This window comes from Gorilla gorilla, chromosome 3 (genome assembly GCF_029281585.2).
Source record: "Gorilla gorilla gorilla isolate KB3781 chromosome 3, NHGRI_mGorGor1-v2.1_pri, whole genome shotgun sequence".
Lineage (NCBI taxonomy): Eukaryota > Metazoa > Chordata > Mammalia > Primates > Hominidae > Gorilla > Gorilla gorilla.
Genome location: NC_073227.2, coordinates 203,333,788 through 203,348,183, shown reverse-complemented (window position 1 = coordinate 203,348,183; position 14,396 = coordinate 203,333,788). Strand labels below are relative to the sequence as shown.

Sequence of the window (14,396 nt, the reverse complement as noted above, 5' to 3'; positions counted from 1 at the left end):
GGGTCCAAGATACATCTTTACGGGAACATTCAGACTGCTCCTCTAATGTCCTTTTGTTTCCTCACAAGGGTTATCCTTGGTAAGGGGCAGGTCTAGCATCTGGAATGTTTGCATACAAGATGGGCTAGCGCTCAGGATGCAGCCCATAAGGGAGGTCCGGCAGTGGGGAATCAGGGCTTGTGGGATCTACTTTCCCTCTTCTCTTTCTTTCCTCTCCCCAGTGGAATCCCCCAAACTACACTTGAACTGGCCTTGAACCAGCAAGGGCAGGAGGTGAGAAGCAGATGCTTCTGGGGGCTGGGGGTGCTCAGCATTACTGATGACGGTAAGAATGAAGAGACGGCACGGCCCAAAGAGGGGAGTTTCTGGGAGTGGAGCCACGCTGTCAGCAAAGACCAGAGATGAGGCACACTTAGAAATCAATTGGTGCCTGTCGTTGTCAATATGCCTTCCTTCTTCCTTCCCTTCTTTGCAAATTTACTTTCTGTTTTAATTTCAGTAATGTACAAACATAGATATCACGGTGTTTTTCAAATTTAAAAACAGAGTCCTGGCCGGGTGCAGTGGCTCACGCCTGTAATCCTAGCACTTTGGGAGGCCGAGGTGGGCGGATCACCTGAGGTCAGGAGTTTGAGACCAGCCTGGCCAACATGGTGAAGCCCCATCTCTACTAAAATTACAAAAATTAGCTGGGCGTAGTGGCAGGCGCCTGTAATTCCAGCTACTCGGGAAGCTGAGGCAGGAAAATTGCTTGAACCCAGGAGGCAGAGGTTACAGTGAGCCGAGATCATGCCATTTCACTCCAGCCTGGGCGACAGAGTGAGACTCCATCTCAAAAACAAAAACAAAAACAAAAACAAAAACAAAAAACAGAGTCCTTCCTCTCCATTGCCATTCTACAAATAAAGAATAAGTGGTAGTCTTCAAATGTTAAAATTCTTAAATTCACAACCCCAACACTGATTATTGACTAACTCTTATATACTTTGGGTTAGGGCCCCAAAGTGGTTCTTTTCAGGCTTATGATTCAGTGGAACCAATGTATTCTTACTTCCAGACATCATCTCTTTTCAAGGTTCACCCTCACGGGCAGCGTTCCTTGTTGGAATTGATAAGTGTTTGGTCAAGAATACTACACAACATGTGCACAGCCCACAGAGTTGCAGCAGAGGAAAAATGTTCTTTTATTTTACCACTTCTCCAAAAGCTGTGGGATGATCCTATGCAGCTGTTTCATAAGAAATTTGTCTGAGACCTGATGGGATAAATTTTCTTCAAAGATTAATAAAAGAAAATAGCATCTAAGAATGCAAAACAAGCCATTGTTACCCTAACCTCATCCTCACCTACAGCAAAAGCTCCACAGCTGTTCAAAGAGCAACATTTCCATCACCAACAAACTACATGAAGAGATTTAAAAAGAGAAAGAGATCAATGTGAGATCCCGTCAAATTACACAATGACTGTGAAGATGAAATGATCCCCAGCATTATGCTACCTAAATATAACATGTAATTAGCAGTAGTCACCTGCCAGTCAGTAAGGCCATACAAAACCATTAAATTCAAGTTTGATAATTAGACATAAAATTGGTCAATTAAAAATATAAAAACATCATATTTCTCGATTTGAATTCTCCATATAATCGCACCAACGGAAACCCTGCTTGTCCCTTTCTCCAGCTGAAGTTGCATTTCCCTGTGTCATTCAAGGAGTAAATGGATACAGGACTGATCGGCTGTTTTAAAACTCCATGGACAAAAAAAGCTAAATTAGCATGACTCTTTGGAATTGTTTCAATGATATTTGGCTACTATGAATATTTTTAATCTTTCATTTTTATTACCTATATGATGTCAGGAGCTGTGGCAGGAAGCACATTTTGTCAATTAAATAATTAATCCCACAGCATAATAGTCCGTGAGGAAAAATTGACATTTGTCAGATTCAAAGAAAATGAAAGCCTGGAAGGATTTTTCATTATGCTTGCTCAAGAAAAACATAATCTGATAGCAGACTTTCCTTACTCGTTTCTCTCCTACACCTACCACTCCCGCTACAAATACTCCGCATATCAAACCACAGGAAGGAGAAAGCATCCGCAACGCCACCCTCAGACTCGTCCTCATTCACCCAATTACAGAATCATATCAATTTTATTTCCTAAATATGCCTACAGTTTGCTCACACCTCACTATCCACACCATGAACATTCGAATTCAAAATTGACTAAAATGGGCTGGGCTTGGTGGCTCAGGCCTGCTATTTCAGCACTTAGGGAGGCCCAAGTAAGAGGAGTGCTTGAGGCCAGGAGTTTGAGACCAGTCTGAGGAACAAGCGAGACCCTGTCTCTATTAAAAAAAATGTCTTTAAAATTAGCCTGGCATGGTGGTGGTGTGCACTTGTGATCCCAGCTACTCAGGAGGCTGAGGCAGGAGGATTTTTTGAGCCCAGGAGCTGTAGGCTGCAGTGAGCTATGACTGCCCCACTGCAGTATGGCTTCGGCAACAGACAGAGCTTGTCACTAAATTAATTAATTAATTAATTAATAATAATGATAATAGACGTAAAAAATTGACTCCAATAAATCAAAGGGTGATATTTTACTGAGTTGCCTGTTTTCCACTGTGGCAACTGCACAGAGATTAGAAGCCAGGCCAGAACCAGGCAAACCTGGGCTCAAGTTCCAGCTGAGTTCTCAGGAGCCATGGGGTCTCCAGCCTCTCCAAACCTCATACGTCTCAATCTGTGAAAAGACTACACTACCGGGACCCACCTCACCAGGGGACTGCACACACCTGCCTAGCGCGCTGACCAGCACGCAGTAAGGTGGCAGCATTAGCTGTAACTAGCAGTCCATCCCATTTACATTTCTACAAAGTTCGGATTCATACACATCAAATGACCTGCGGCACCATCACACACTGCGAGTGCGCTCCTCCATTCACTTCTGCTCTCCAACAAGGCCTCCCTGGCCGCCTGGCACACTTTCTCTTTCCTCTGCCCCTTTGTATTCTGCAGTCCTTGGCTTGGAAGGAGTGAGGAGTAACACTCTTTGGCCCCCTATGAACCTCCGTTTCAGGGCTTCTACAAATGCTACCGCCGGGTTGTCAACAACAGTCTGCACTGGATCAAGGCTGCCTAGGAGGAGAACAGTTCAGTGCACTATTTTTAACCTGTGTAGGCATCGTCTGTGCCGCCAGAAAGAAATGCTTGCCTGGTGTGGAGATAACCGGGGTGGAGATGACCCCCAGTGCATCTCGCCACATGTGCGCTGTTTCCTTCGAATAATATTCCACAATGTGGAGTTTGGGTTTTTTTTTTTTTTTTCGTTTTCCAACAGGGCACTAAAGAGTTATTTTTGATACAAAAAGCAAGACTTCACATTTGGTGCAGATTGCATGCATTTGTACACTACTTACTATTTTTTAAATTGTTGAAAAAATGTACACTGATAATCTATTTCAGCTGTGCAGACAATATGAAAAAAATGGGTTTAAAATTACAATACATTGTACAATCAACTAAGAGTACATACCGCAAATATGTTTTGTATCTCCCCTGAAAAACGGATTAAAAATGTTAAGCTATTTTGTCCCTTTTCATAAAATTTGATACCAGTAATTAGTAAGGCATGCTTTAGGGTATAAAAATCTCTCCTTAGCGAGTCAAATGAGTTTTCTTTGATGTAAACCGGCTTGGGTGAGTGAACACTATTTCAATCTAGTTACAATGGCTCTTTGCACAATGCAGAGAAGAAAAGAACCATGGAAAATTTTCCAACTTTTGAACGATTTATTGCATTATTACTTTTTCTTAAATGTGTTCCTGCCCAATATCAGACTGTTAGTCACACTGTCTGTACAGTGATTGGAAAAGAATGAATATATTCTTTATTATTAAAGTTTAATTTATTTTTCCTCATTTCCAGATTAAATTAGCTAAGGAATGCTAAGTTATATGTAAATTATACTGCACATTACAAATGTAAGAGGATTTTATTTTTATTAGTAATCTTGCCCACATCTCAAGACTGTATTAGAAGAAACAAAATATAACTATGTATGTCTAATAAAAAATAACCTACTGTCTTAAGAGTAGAAATGGGTAGGTTTAGGATAGTGAAGTAAAGTTACAGGAGTCATGATTCCACTGGGAGCATCCTCAGGCCAAAAACAGTGTAAAAATGTTCAACAGATATACGCGAATCACCAAGCCCTAGTGGATTACACTGTGGGAAACTAGGAAGTGTTAAGGTATAAACTTAATTTACTAGGTTGCCTGGGAGAAAGACAATGGAACCTTTCCGTGGCAGGCTTTTGTGTGAATCAAACAGAGGCAAACAGCAGGGCTGCCTGGGTCCTGAGATGATCTGGGGTAATAAGCCACACTTTCTTGTGAGGGAAAGATGGGTTTCTTCACCAACAGCTCCTGTTCTCCTTGTACCGGTTCTAGCCACAGACACAATGTCTGTGAGCACCTTCATTCAACTAAAAGGGAGCCCCAGAGACTGGAGTTTCAAGTTTACACAAGTTTGTACAAACGCTTGGGCCACGTGCAGAATCATAAACCTCACGTACAGCAGGTGAGGCTTCGGAATTCTCCACGTGTCAGTGCCTGTGCCTGGGATACCAATGTGCCCACCGGTGGCTTTCTATCTCTCATCTGGAATACTGCGTGATCATCTAATATCTCAAAATCAGAATCAGCAGATGGAACACCAAAGTCAGAAAACAGACATGTCACCTTGAGGGGAAAATCACGACACCTACAAGTTAGCAACATGTGAGCATTGCCTTATTTTACTAGGACAGTTACCCACCTTGTCTAGTGAACTCGTCTGCTTCTCTGTGAACCAAATCCTTCACTCTGTTGCCGTAAAGCAGCCGCGAGGAATCATGATCAAAAGCTTTCAATGTCTCGCTGGAACTGTAGGACTTCTGTGTGGGTACCCGGCACTCCTCATTGTCTGCGGAGGAATTTGTGTAGCGCCGTTCCTTCTCTCGTCTGCTCTTGGTCAGGGAGCAATAAGGCCTGCGTTCTTTCACATCCATACTTCATTCCTTCTGTGTGCACATCAGTCCTGCTGGTGACAACTTAGGCTCAGGGTTCAAGTCTCATTGGCCTCTCTGTGAAGATACAAGGTTTGCATGATGTCAGCATGACGTTCACCTAAAAACTGGCTACTCTCTACCCTTCTCAATCTGGGATGGTAGGAAACAATAGTATTGCTTATCTAGGAAACTTGCTTTCAACAAGAAATTAGTATTTCTGAAATCAGTGTAAAATATATTGTATCACCAAGAGGTGAAGCACCCTTTCTGCTGGTGAGTGCTATGAGTGTTTATTGAAGCTACTATATCTGATTTTCCCCATTAATACAAAAAAAATTGTAAGCTCACACTGAAATTTCACTACAGAAGCCAGCTAAAAATTGGCTTCAATAGTTTGTTAAATTTTCCACAATGGAAAAGTTAGAATGGCTTTTTCTCTTTATAGCATTTCTCCATTCAAAATAAATTCCCCTTCATTTTCTTATAAACGTACACTATTTTTTTTCTTTTTCAATGTATTTTAAAGAGCAGGAGCAAATTGGGAAATTCTTGCCACTGAAACTTTGTCAAATGCATTGAACTTTTTTTTTTTTTTTTTTTTTTAATATATCTTACAAAGACTCTTTCTTCAGAGGGCACAATTTTCATGTTTTAAGAACTCAAATGTCTTGAATTGTGGAAAAAGCTGGTCCTCCTCCCCATACCATTCTGCTTAAAATGGATTTTCCTCTCTAGCAAATGAATTTAATCAGCGCAAATCGTGATATTTAAGGTAATTCAAGTGGCTAATTTGATGGGGGGAGTTTCCTGCAACTGCACGAATAAGCGAGGCAAATGGTGTTTCTCTGCTTAAAAACTCTCTATTTCCTGAATTTGCTGAACTGACAGTGGAAAGGGTGGGAGGAAAAGGTCTGCCGGCAAAAGACTGGGGCCTTCAAGAGGGAGAGTGGCCCAGGGCTAATCCGCATTTCAAATGGTTCTCCTTTGTCTTTATTCCTTCTCATGTTGTCTCTCCCTTTAATCTGAAGGACCCTGAAGGCTTTATCTTCAGCCCTTAGTGTTTTCCTCCCACCCCACTAAAATTACTTTTTGGTAAATTCACTTTTTCTTTGAGTGATTCCATAGTCAACTTGAAATCAATGGTTCCCAACTGGCCCCAGGCCTTCTCCTTGGTTCCTGCAGTATCATTTGGACCGTGACTGCTGTTGAGATAGTAGTTTCTTCACCTCCAAAAAAAGTGAGTCCCTCTCTCAAAGAATCAGTGTCTCTGGTCTCAGTCTTGGTCTGTCTCTGTCTCTGTCTGTCTCTGTCTCTGACTGTCTCTCTCTTTCTCCTCCACTCTCTCGAGCATGCACTGTCAGTATACACATCATACAGCTCATTAATGTGCTTCCAACTTGGAGCCTTGTGGCTGACTCTCTCCCATGTCAACTCAGCTTATCCTGGAGTTGTCAAGAATTCTTGATCCTTTCTGTTGTAACATTACAAATGTACCCCTCACTTTCCAAGTTTTGCCTTCCATCAGCTACAAGAAGAGTGGCAAGACTCCCTGGGCTGGAATAATCACAGAGTTCCACAGCCCAGACCTGGGAAGGTTTGGAGTGTTCCTCCCTGCTATGTCTTCAACCAAATTATACCCTCCTCTCTCCATGTTGCCAATGAAGGGTTCCCTTGTGGGGTTCCATATTTCTCTGCTTCCAAATACCGATATTGCTACCAAATACTGAGCTGTTCAAAGTAGTTGCTAATATTTTAGTTTAGTCTTGGAATATATCTTGATTTCTCTACCTTTGTCTTCTTTTCCATGAATTTGATTTTTATTTTAAAAAAACGATTTTTCACTGACCCCTCTGATTCATTACTCCATTATTACATTTACAAATTCTTCCAATAGCTCTTAAGAGAAACTGAATTTCTCATATTGTACCTTTCCTTTCAAACTTAAATTGAAATAATAAACAATTTCAAGGTATGGTGACAGACTATTTTTATACAAAAGGATTAAAACAACAACACACCAATTCACTCTTTTTATTCCAACAAAGAGAAGTATTTTTTATTTAGTTATTATTATTATTTTTTAGACGGAATCTCGCTCTGTTGCCCAGGCTGCAGTGCAGTGGCGCGATCTTGGCTCACTGCAACCTCTGCCTCCTGGGTTCAAGTGATTCTCCTGCCTCAGCCTCCCAAGTAACTGGGACTACAGGAGCTCACCACCACATCCGGCTACTTGTTTGTATTTTTAATACAGATGGGTTTTCACCATGTTAGCCAGGATGGCCTCCATCTCCTGACCTCGTGATCCGCCCACTTCAGCCTCGCAAAGTGCTGGGATTACAGGCATGAGCCACCACTCTCGGCCAAGAGAAGTTATTTTATTATTATTATTATTATTTTGAGACAGAGTCTTGCTCTGTTGCCCAGTCTGGAGTGCAGTGGCACAATCTTGGCTTGCTGCAACCTTTGCCTCCCAGGTTCAAGCAATTCTCCTGCCTCAACCTCCCGAGTAGCTGGACTTACAGGTACCTGCCACCACGCTCAGCTGATTTTTGTATTTTTAGTGGAGACGGGGTTTCACCATGTTGGTGAGGCTGGTCTAGAACTCCTGACCTCAGGTGATCCACCTGCCTTGGCCTCTCAAAGTGCTGGGATTACAGGAGTGAGCCACTGCACCCGGCCCCAGGAAGTTATTTTAGATGAATATTTACTGGATGACTACTATGTGTTAGGCTATCTTCTAGGTGCTGAGGACAAAGAGTGGATAAATGTTCCTGTCCTTATGGGGCATACATTTAGTCAGGGAAACAGGTACATTATTTCTGACAGAGTGAATAAATATGTCTAAGTTCCAGGGAAATTTTGTTTCCAAATCGTCTTGATCTTTTTGGAGGGAAGGCCCTATAGACCGAAAACTAAATGATCATTAAAAAGCTTTTCATTGATCAGAAAAATATAATTCGAGCATTTTTAGTAATAAAGATTCGGGATTTGAAGCCATTATAAAAGTTTCATTTGTTGCCCTAAATTGACATCTATTTTAAAATAAGTGTTGCTATATATACACATATGTATGCATTTTGGTACTTTAAAACTGAACTGATTGAAGCAAGGGGAAATAGTTTTCTGCTCTGCTGCTGTTTTGCTTCAATTAGTTGGACCAGGTATTGACTGGCAAACTCTGCCAGCCAAATCGGATCCACCACCTGTTTTTGTAAGTAAAGTTTTTCTGGAACACGGCCCTTGCATTTGTTGACGTATTGTCCTTGGCCATTTTCATGCTACAAAGACAGAGCTGAGTGGCTGCAATAGGAACTGCAGTGGTTTGAATTGTGTCTCCCCAAAAGATAAATCTTAACTGAAATCTTAACTCCCAGTATCTGCGACTGTGATCTTATTTGAAAATGGGGTTTTACTTTTATTTCTGCAGATGTAGTAAGATTATGATGAGGTCATACTGGATTAGGGAGGGCCCTAAATGCAATGACTGGTGTCTTTATGAGAGACAGGAGAGGAAAATTTGGATACAGGCACACACAGACACATAGGAAAGAAGGCCAGGAGAAGACAGAGGCAGAGATTGGAGCAATGGCCCTGAAAGCCAAGGAGCACGAATGGCCGCCAGCAACCAACAGAAGTCAGAAGAGAGGCGCGAAGCAGATCCTTCTCTGGACCGCAGAGGTGCGGCTCTTGACCTCACACTTTTTACCTCCAGAACTGACAGAATAACTTCCTGTTGTTTTAAGCCACCAGGGTTGTGGTCATTTCTCACTGCAGCCACAGGAAACGAACACAGAGACCTGATGGCCTGCAAAGTCTAAACTATTTGCTATCTGGTCCTTTAGAGAAAACAGTGTGTAAACCTCTGAGTTAAATCATCCATCTTTCCATTCTCTTTGGATTTTTTTTTTTTTAGACAGAGTTTCACTCTTTCACTCAGGCTGGAGTGCACTGGTGCAATCTCAGCTCACTGCAACCTCTGCCTCCCTTGTTCAAGCGATTCTCCCACCTCAGCCTCCCAAATAGCCGGGATTACAGGCCTGTGCCACCACACCCGGCTAATTTGTGTATTTTTAGTAGAGATGGGGTTTCACCATGTTGGCCAGGCTTGTCTCAAACTCCTGACGTCAGGTGATCGGCCCGCCTTGGCCTCCCAAAGGGTTGGGATTTACAGGCGTGAGCTGCAGTGCCCGGCCCCATTTGGATCTTCAAGGGCAAAAAGTATTCTCTCTACTGTATCATTTTCATGATACCATTTTATAATCTTGCAAATTAGATAATCAGTACGTTCTTTAACACAGTAATAACAATTAAAGATGCAACTTTGTGGTAATACTTCTAAAGTTTATAAATCAATACCAACTAAATGTTAACACCTAGTAATGGAAAGATGATTTTAGGTATTCTTAAGCTTTCTAAAACATCTCTAGCATCAAATATCTGAGTTTTCTTTATTTGTGAAACAATTCTCCAGTGCCACAGTACATCAAGATGTAGTATTTGATTATGCCATCAAAGATCGAGGCAATTTGATCTTAGACTGTAAACAATAAAAAGTCCTTTGTATCTCCTTTTCATTTTCGTACATAGTTCAAAGTCTTCGAGGATTTAATCTACACTGCAATATTTGCAACTACTGATATGCTTCATTGATGGAAGTCAGTGAGTTCAATATGACTTCAAAAGGCAGTTTTCTGTGTTATCTCTTCCACTCAAGGCTGAAGACGAGAAGGTTAAGAAATGCAGCTTAAGTAATGCCAAATTGTTAGAGCACTTTGATAGTGACTGCACAGTCCTATACAAGGAAGAGGGTCACTGTGTGCATATTTAGCAAACAGCATTTAATGAATATGACATTAGCTGCATCAGTGGGCAAAGCCTTTGAAAAATAAGGAAAGCCATTAGAAAGTTGACAAAAAACAAAAAACAAAAAAACAACAACAAAAGAAACCTTTTGATTGGCCAGGCTCAGTGGCTCATGCCTGTAATCCCAGCACTTTGGGAGGCTGAGGTCAGAGGACTGCTTGAGCCCAGGAGTTCAAGACCAGCCTGGGCAACACAGTGAGACCACATTTCTATAAAAAAATTAAAAATTAGCTGGGCATGGTGGCACATGCCTGTAGTTCTAGCTACTCAGGAGGCTGAGACAGGGGGATCGCTTGAGCCCAGGACTTCAAGGACACAGTGAGCCATGATCATGCCACTGCACTCCAGCCCAGGCAACAGAGTGCGACTCTGTCTCAAAAAACAAAACAGATAAAAAACTTCTGATTGAACTGGCTACAGCAAACACACAACAATATCAAGCTGATTTGGTTAATTTTCATTAGCTCCTTGAAACGCAACTCAGCTACTAACCATAGCACTCCTCTGGAAACCACAGCTGGGCTTAAAGCAAGTTGGATTACTTGGTTATTTGTTTCTTCCCAACACTCTGCAAAGTATTTGACTGAATGAATGAATGGGCAGGCAATCCCTGCCTTATGGACACTAAACTTACGTTGATCCTATCCTTTATTTCAGACGTATTATTTAAATATATTTTGAAACTTGGCCAGAGAAGTTTCGTAATGTGATGATGTAACGACATCATTACATTGTTTCATAACATGTTCCTAATCCTGATGAAATACTTTTAATTGTGTCTTTAGAAAGTAACTTGATTTTAACTGTAAATTTTGTATCTTTAAAACCCTTGATGCCAATGATTACAATTTATCAAACATCCCTAACATCAATTGTAGTTCTAAAATTCCATAAGGTTATATATATCTATGTAGAGACTGAAATATAACAAATATCCAAACCCAAAAGATTAAATAACCTCTAGATCAAACTCACTCATGCTTCCATTTTTATCTGTTTTCTGTACAAATTACAAAGCCTTGAATGTGTTACCTTGGATATCTCTATATAGTGTCCTCCTATCTTTATTATAGTCTGGAAAAGTTCACCCCCAAAATAACCAGACTTCAAAGAAACACTAATTTACACCAACACATTTTAGATTAAAGGTCTAAATTAAGTTCTTTGTACAGAGTACCAAAAAATTTTTGCCTTTTGTTACTCACAATTCGTATTTTCAGTAATGTTAGTATTTATGATTTATTACCAGTTACGTCAATTGAACAGTAAATATAACTTTGCATACCATAAGAATTTCAAAGCATTTCCGTTATTGAATAGCTAAAATAATTGAGGAAATCAATTGCTTTTGTTCATTTTAGAGAAAATTATGTTTCCTGAGGCAAATGTATAAATCAAAGAATTGAAATAATTAAGTACAAAAATAAAATCATATATATATATATATTTTGGTAGTGCTAAATTCAAGCATAACTAGAATTTGAGCTTATAGTTTCAAATAGTAGAACACAAGAGAATCTAACTATCATGTTAGTGGTAAAAAGTTAAAACACAAGGCCAGGCATGGTGGCTCACACCTGTAATTCCAGCACTTTGGGAGGCCAAAGCAGGAAGATTGCTTGAGCCCAGGAGTTTGGGACCAGCCTGATGAAACCCTGTCTCTACAAAAACCAAACCAAATGACAACAAAACAAAAAAAACAGGCACAGTGGCACATGCCTGTAGTCCCAGCTACTTGGGTGGCTGAGACGGGAGGATCAATTGAGGCTAGGATGTGGAGGCTGCAGTGAGCCATGACAGTGCCACTGCACTCTAGTCTCGAGACAGAGTAAGACCCTGTCTCGAAAAAACACGCCACAAAGACTGTGAAAGGAAATAGAGGAAAAAGGGAATCTACTATGAATATAAAATGTGAGACTTGTTGGGAAGATTCAGAGACAGAGAAAAATCAATATAATGAATAGTGATTGAGGAGGTTAAAATTGGGCAGGTTGTTTTCTTTACACATGACAGTAAACAAAGAGAACTTTTGATAGAAATAATAAATAAGAAGCCACCTTTTGCTTCCAGCCAAGACTGCAGTTACAAGAACTGGATTACCCTGATATCTAAAACATAACAACAAAAAGACAAAATATCTGGAACAACAGTTTTCAAGCCATTGACATCAGTCAGTGAAGGACAGTGAATCCTGAGAGATGAGAAACAATTAAGCTGTGCCATGGATCACACCTGCTTACTGCCTTGAAAATTTCCAGACTGTAGTACAGGAAGGGGGACCCAGGAAGAGTCCAGAAGACTCTCACAATTAGAGGTGAAGCTGAGCCCCGTAGAACAGGTGGTAAGAATTTGCAGGACAAGTTGCTAGAGAAAAGAGAGCCACTTGGAGAAAGAATTCTGAAGATCTGCAAAGGGTCCCTCTGGGATGTTCCACAGAGTACTGATCGACACAAGTGTGTGAGGAGACCACTGGAGGGCACAGAAAGAATGATCTGAAAGGATTATATCAGGGTATCTCAACCTCAGCACTACTCACCTCCTTGAAAGAGAAATTCCTTTTTTATGGGAGTGGGAGCATTTTGTAGTAGGATGTTGGGCAGTATTCCTAGCCTCTACCCACTAGATGCCAGTAGCACCCCCAGTCACGACAATCAAAAATATTTCTAGATATTACCAAAGATCCCGGGGGCAAAATTTTCCCTCTAAAGGACCACTGAATCACAGGTAAAGTTAAGTATACAGGGCTCACACAAGGCCAAGAATAGTGTCTGTTTCCAGCAGCCAGATTGGGAAAAAAAAAATTCATACTTCATTGGGTGATGTACTCAGAAAGGTCTTGCTTCAGTTGCGGGGAATAATTAGCAGTAAACTAAACACAGCTCTGGTTCTACCTAGCAAAACTTAAAAGCAAGACCAGGAAGGATCTAACTGTTTCTAAGTAGCTTAGCTTCTTTTTGCACAACAGCAAAGCTTAAGAATATTACAGAAATATAAAAATATCCATCATTCAACAAGATAAAATCCACCATGGTTGACATCCAATCAAAAATTACCAGGTATGCAAAGAAGAAGGAAAATAATAAAGAGAAAAATCAATCAACTGAAACTACCCAGAAGTGATATTGGTGTAAGAATTCATAGAGAAGGACATGAAAATGGTTATTATAACTGTATCCCATACAATCAAAAAATTAGAGACATGGCATATATAAAAAGAAGGCTAAAGTCAAAACTCCAACAGAAAAACTTCAATGTCTGAGATTAAAAAATATGCTGAATAGGATTAATGGCAGATTAGACACTGCAGAAGAAAAGAGCAGAGAACTCAAAATGGTAATAGAAACTACACAAAATAAAGCACAGAAAAAGAATGAGTGGATAAATAAATAAATAAATCATCAGAGAGATACAGGACTACTTTAAGAGACCAATATACATGTGGTCAAAATTCCAGAAGAAGAAGACAGACAAAAGTGAACAGAAAAAAATGTTTCAAAATTGATGAATATTATAAACTTACAGATGCCAGTAGCTCAACAAGCCCCAAACACAAGAAATGTGAACAAAACCACACCAGGGCATTTGGTTATGTTTAATTGCTCAAAACCAGTGATAAAGAGAAAATCTTAAAGGCAGACACAGGAAAAAGGCATCATCACATACAGAGCTTCTCAAAGGAAATAATGCAAGCTAAATGACAAAATCTTTAAAGTACTGAAAGAAAAAAAAACCCTAGAATTTTATATCCCATGAAAATATCTCTCAAAAATGAAGGTGAAATAAATACCTTTTTGGACATACAGAAGCTGATCATCAGCAGACTCTCATTACAAAAAAATGTAAAGGAAGCCCTTCAGGCAAAATAAAAACAAAATCACATAGAAATAAGTACCTATACAAAGGAATAAATAGCACTTGAAAATGGTATGTGGTTAAATATATAAGATATTGTTCTTACTATTTAAATCTCCTTAAATATAGATAACTAAGCAATCATCGTAGCCGTGTACTGTAGCATTTATAACATGTGTAAGTAAAATATATCTCAATAATAGCATAAAGGAAGGGAGAGGACATGCAGTACACTATTACAAGGTATGTGAAGTGACCTAATATCACATCAAGGCAGACAGTGTTATATTAAAGATATACAGTTTAAACCCTAAAGAGGGCACTGAAACAGCAAAGCAAATAGTTATAACTAACAGTCACAAAAGGGGAAACAGAAATTTTAAAAATGGAAGCATAAAAATATACAACTAATCAAAAGAAGGTAGTAAAAGGGGAAAGTTGAACACAGAAAATATGGTACAAATCAAATGCAAATAGCAAGATGACAGACTTAAACCCAACTAGGTCAAAAATCACATTAAATGTAAATGGTCTAAAAACTCCACAAAATGCAGAGATTTTCAGATTGGATAATTTTTAAAGATCCAATTAGATGCTATTTCCAACAAACACACTTAAATATAACAA

General features: G+C 39.9%; 1 protein-coding gene across 18 annotated transcripts in view; it reads right to left on the bottom strand.

Moving 5' to 3' along the window:
- TENM3 (teneurin transmembrane protein 3) overlaps nucleotides 1-14,396 on the bottom strand; it is a 652,872-nt gene that overhangs the window by 467,531 nt on the left and 170,945 nt on the right. For 17 of the 18 annotated variants that reach the window (XM_055385113.2, XM_055385106.2, XM_055385110.2 and 14 more), the window contains exon 2: nucleotides 4,823-5,129. In XM_055385113.2, the coding sequence (XP_055241088.2) occupies nucleotides 4,823-5,054 (232 nt within the window). In that variant the 5' untranslated portion in view covers nucleotides 5,055-5,129. Of the gene's footprint in view, nucleotides 1-4,822; nucleotides 5,130-14,396 lie in introns of those variants that run through there. The other variant, XM_055385117.2, reaches the window with a different exon arrangement.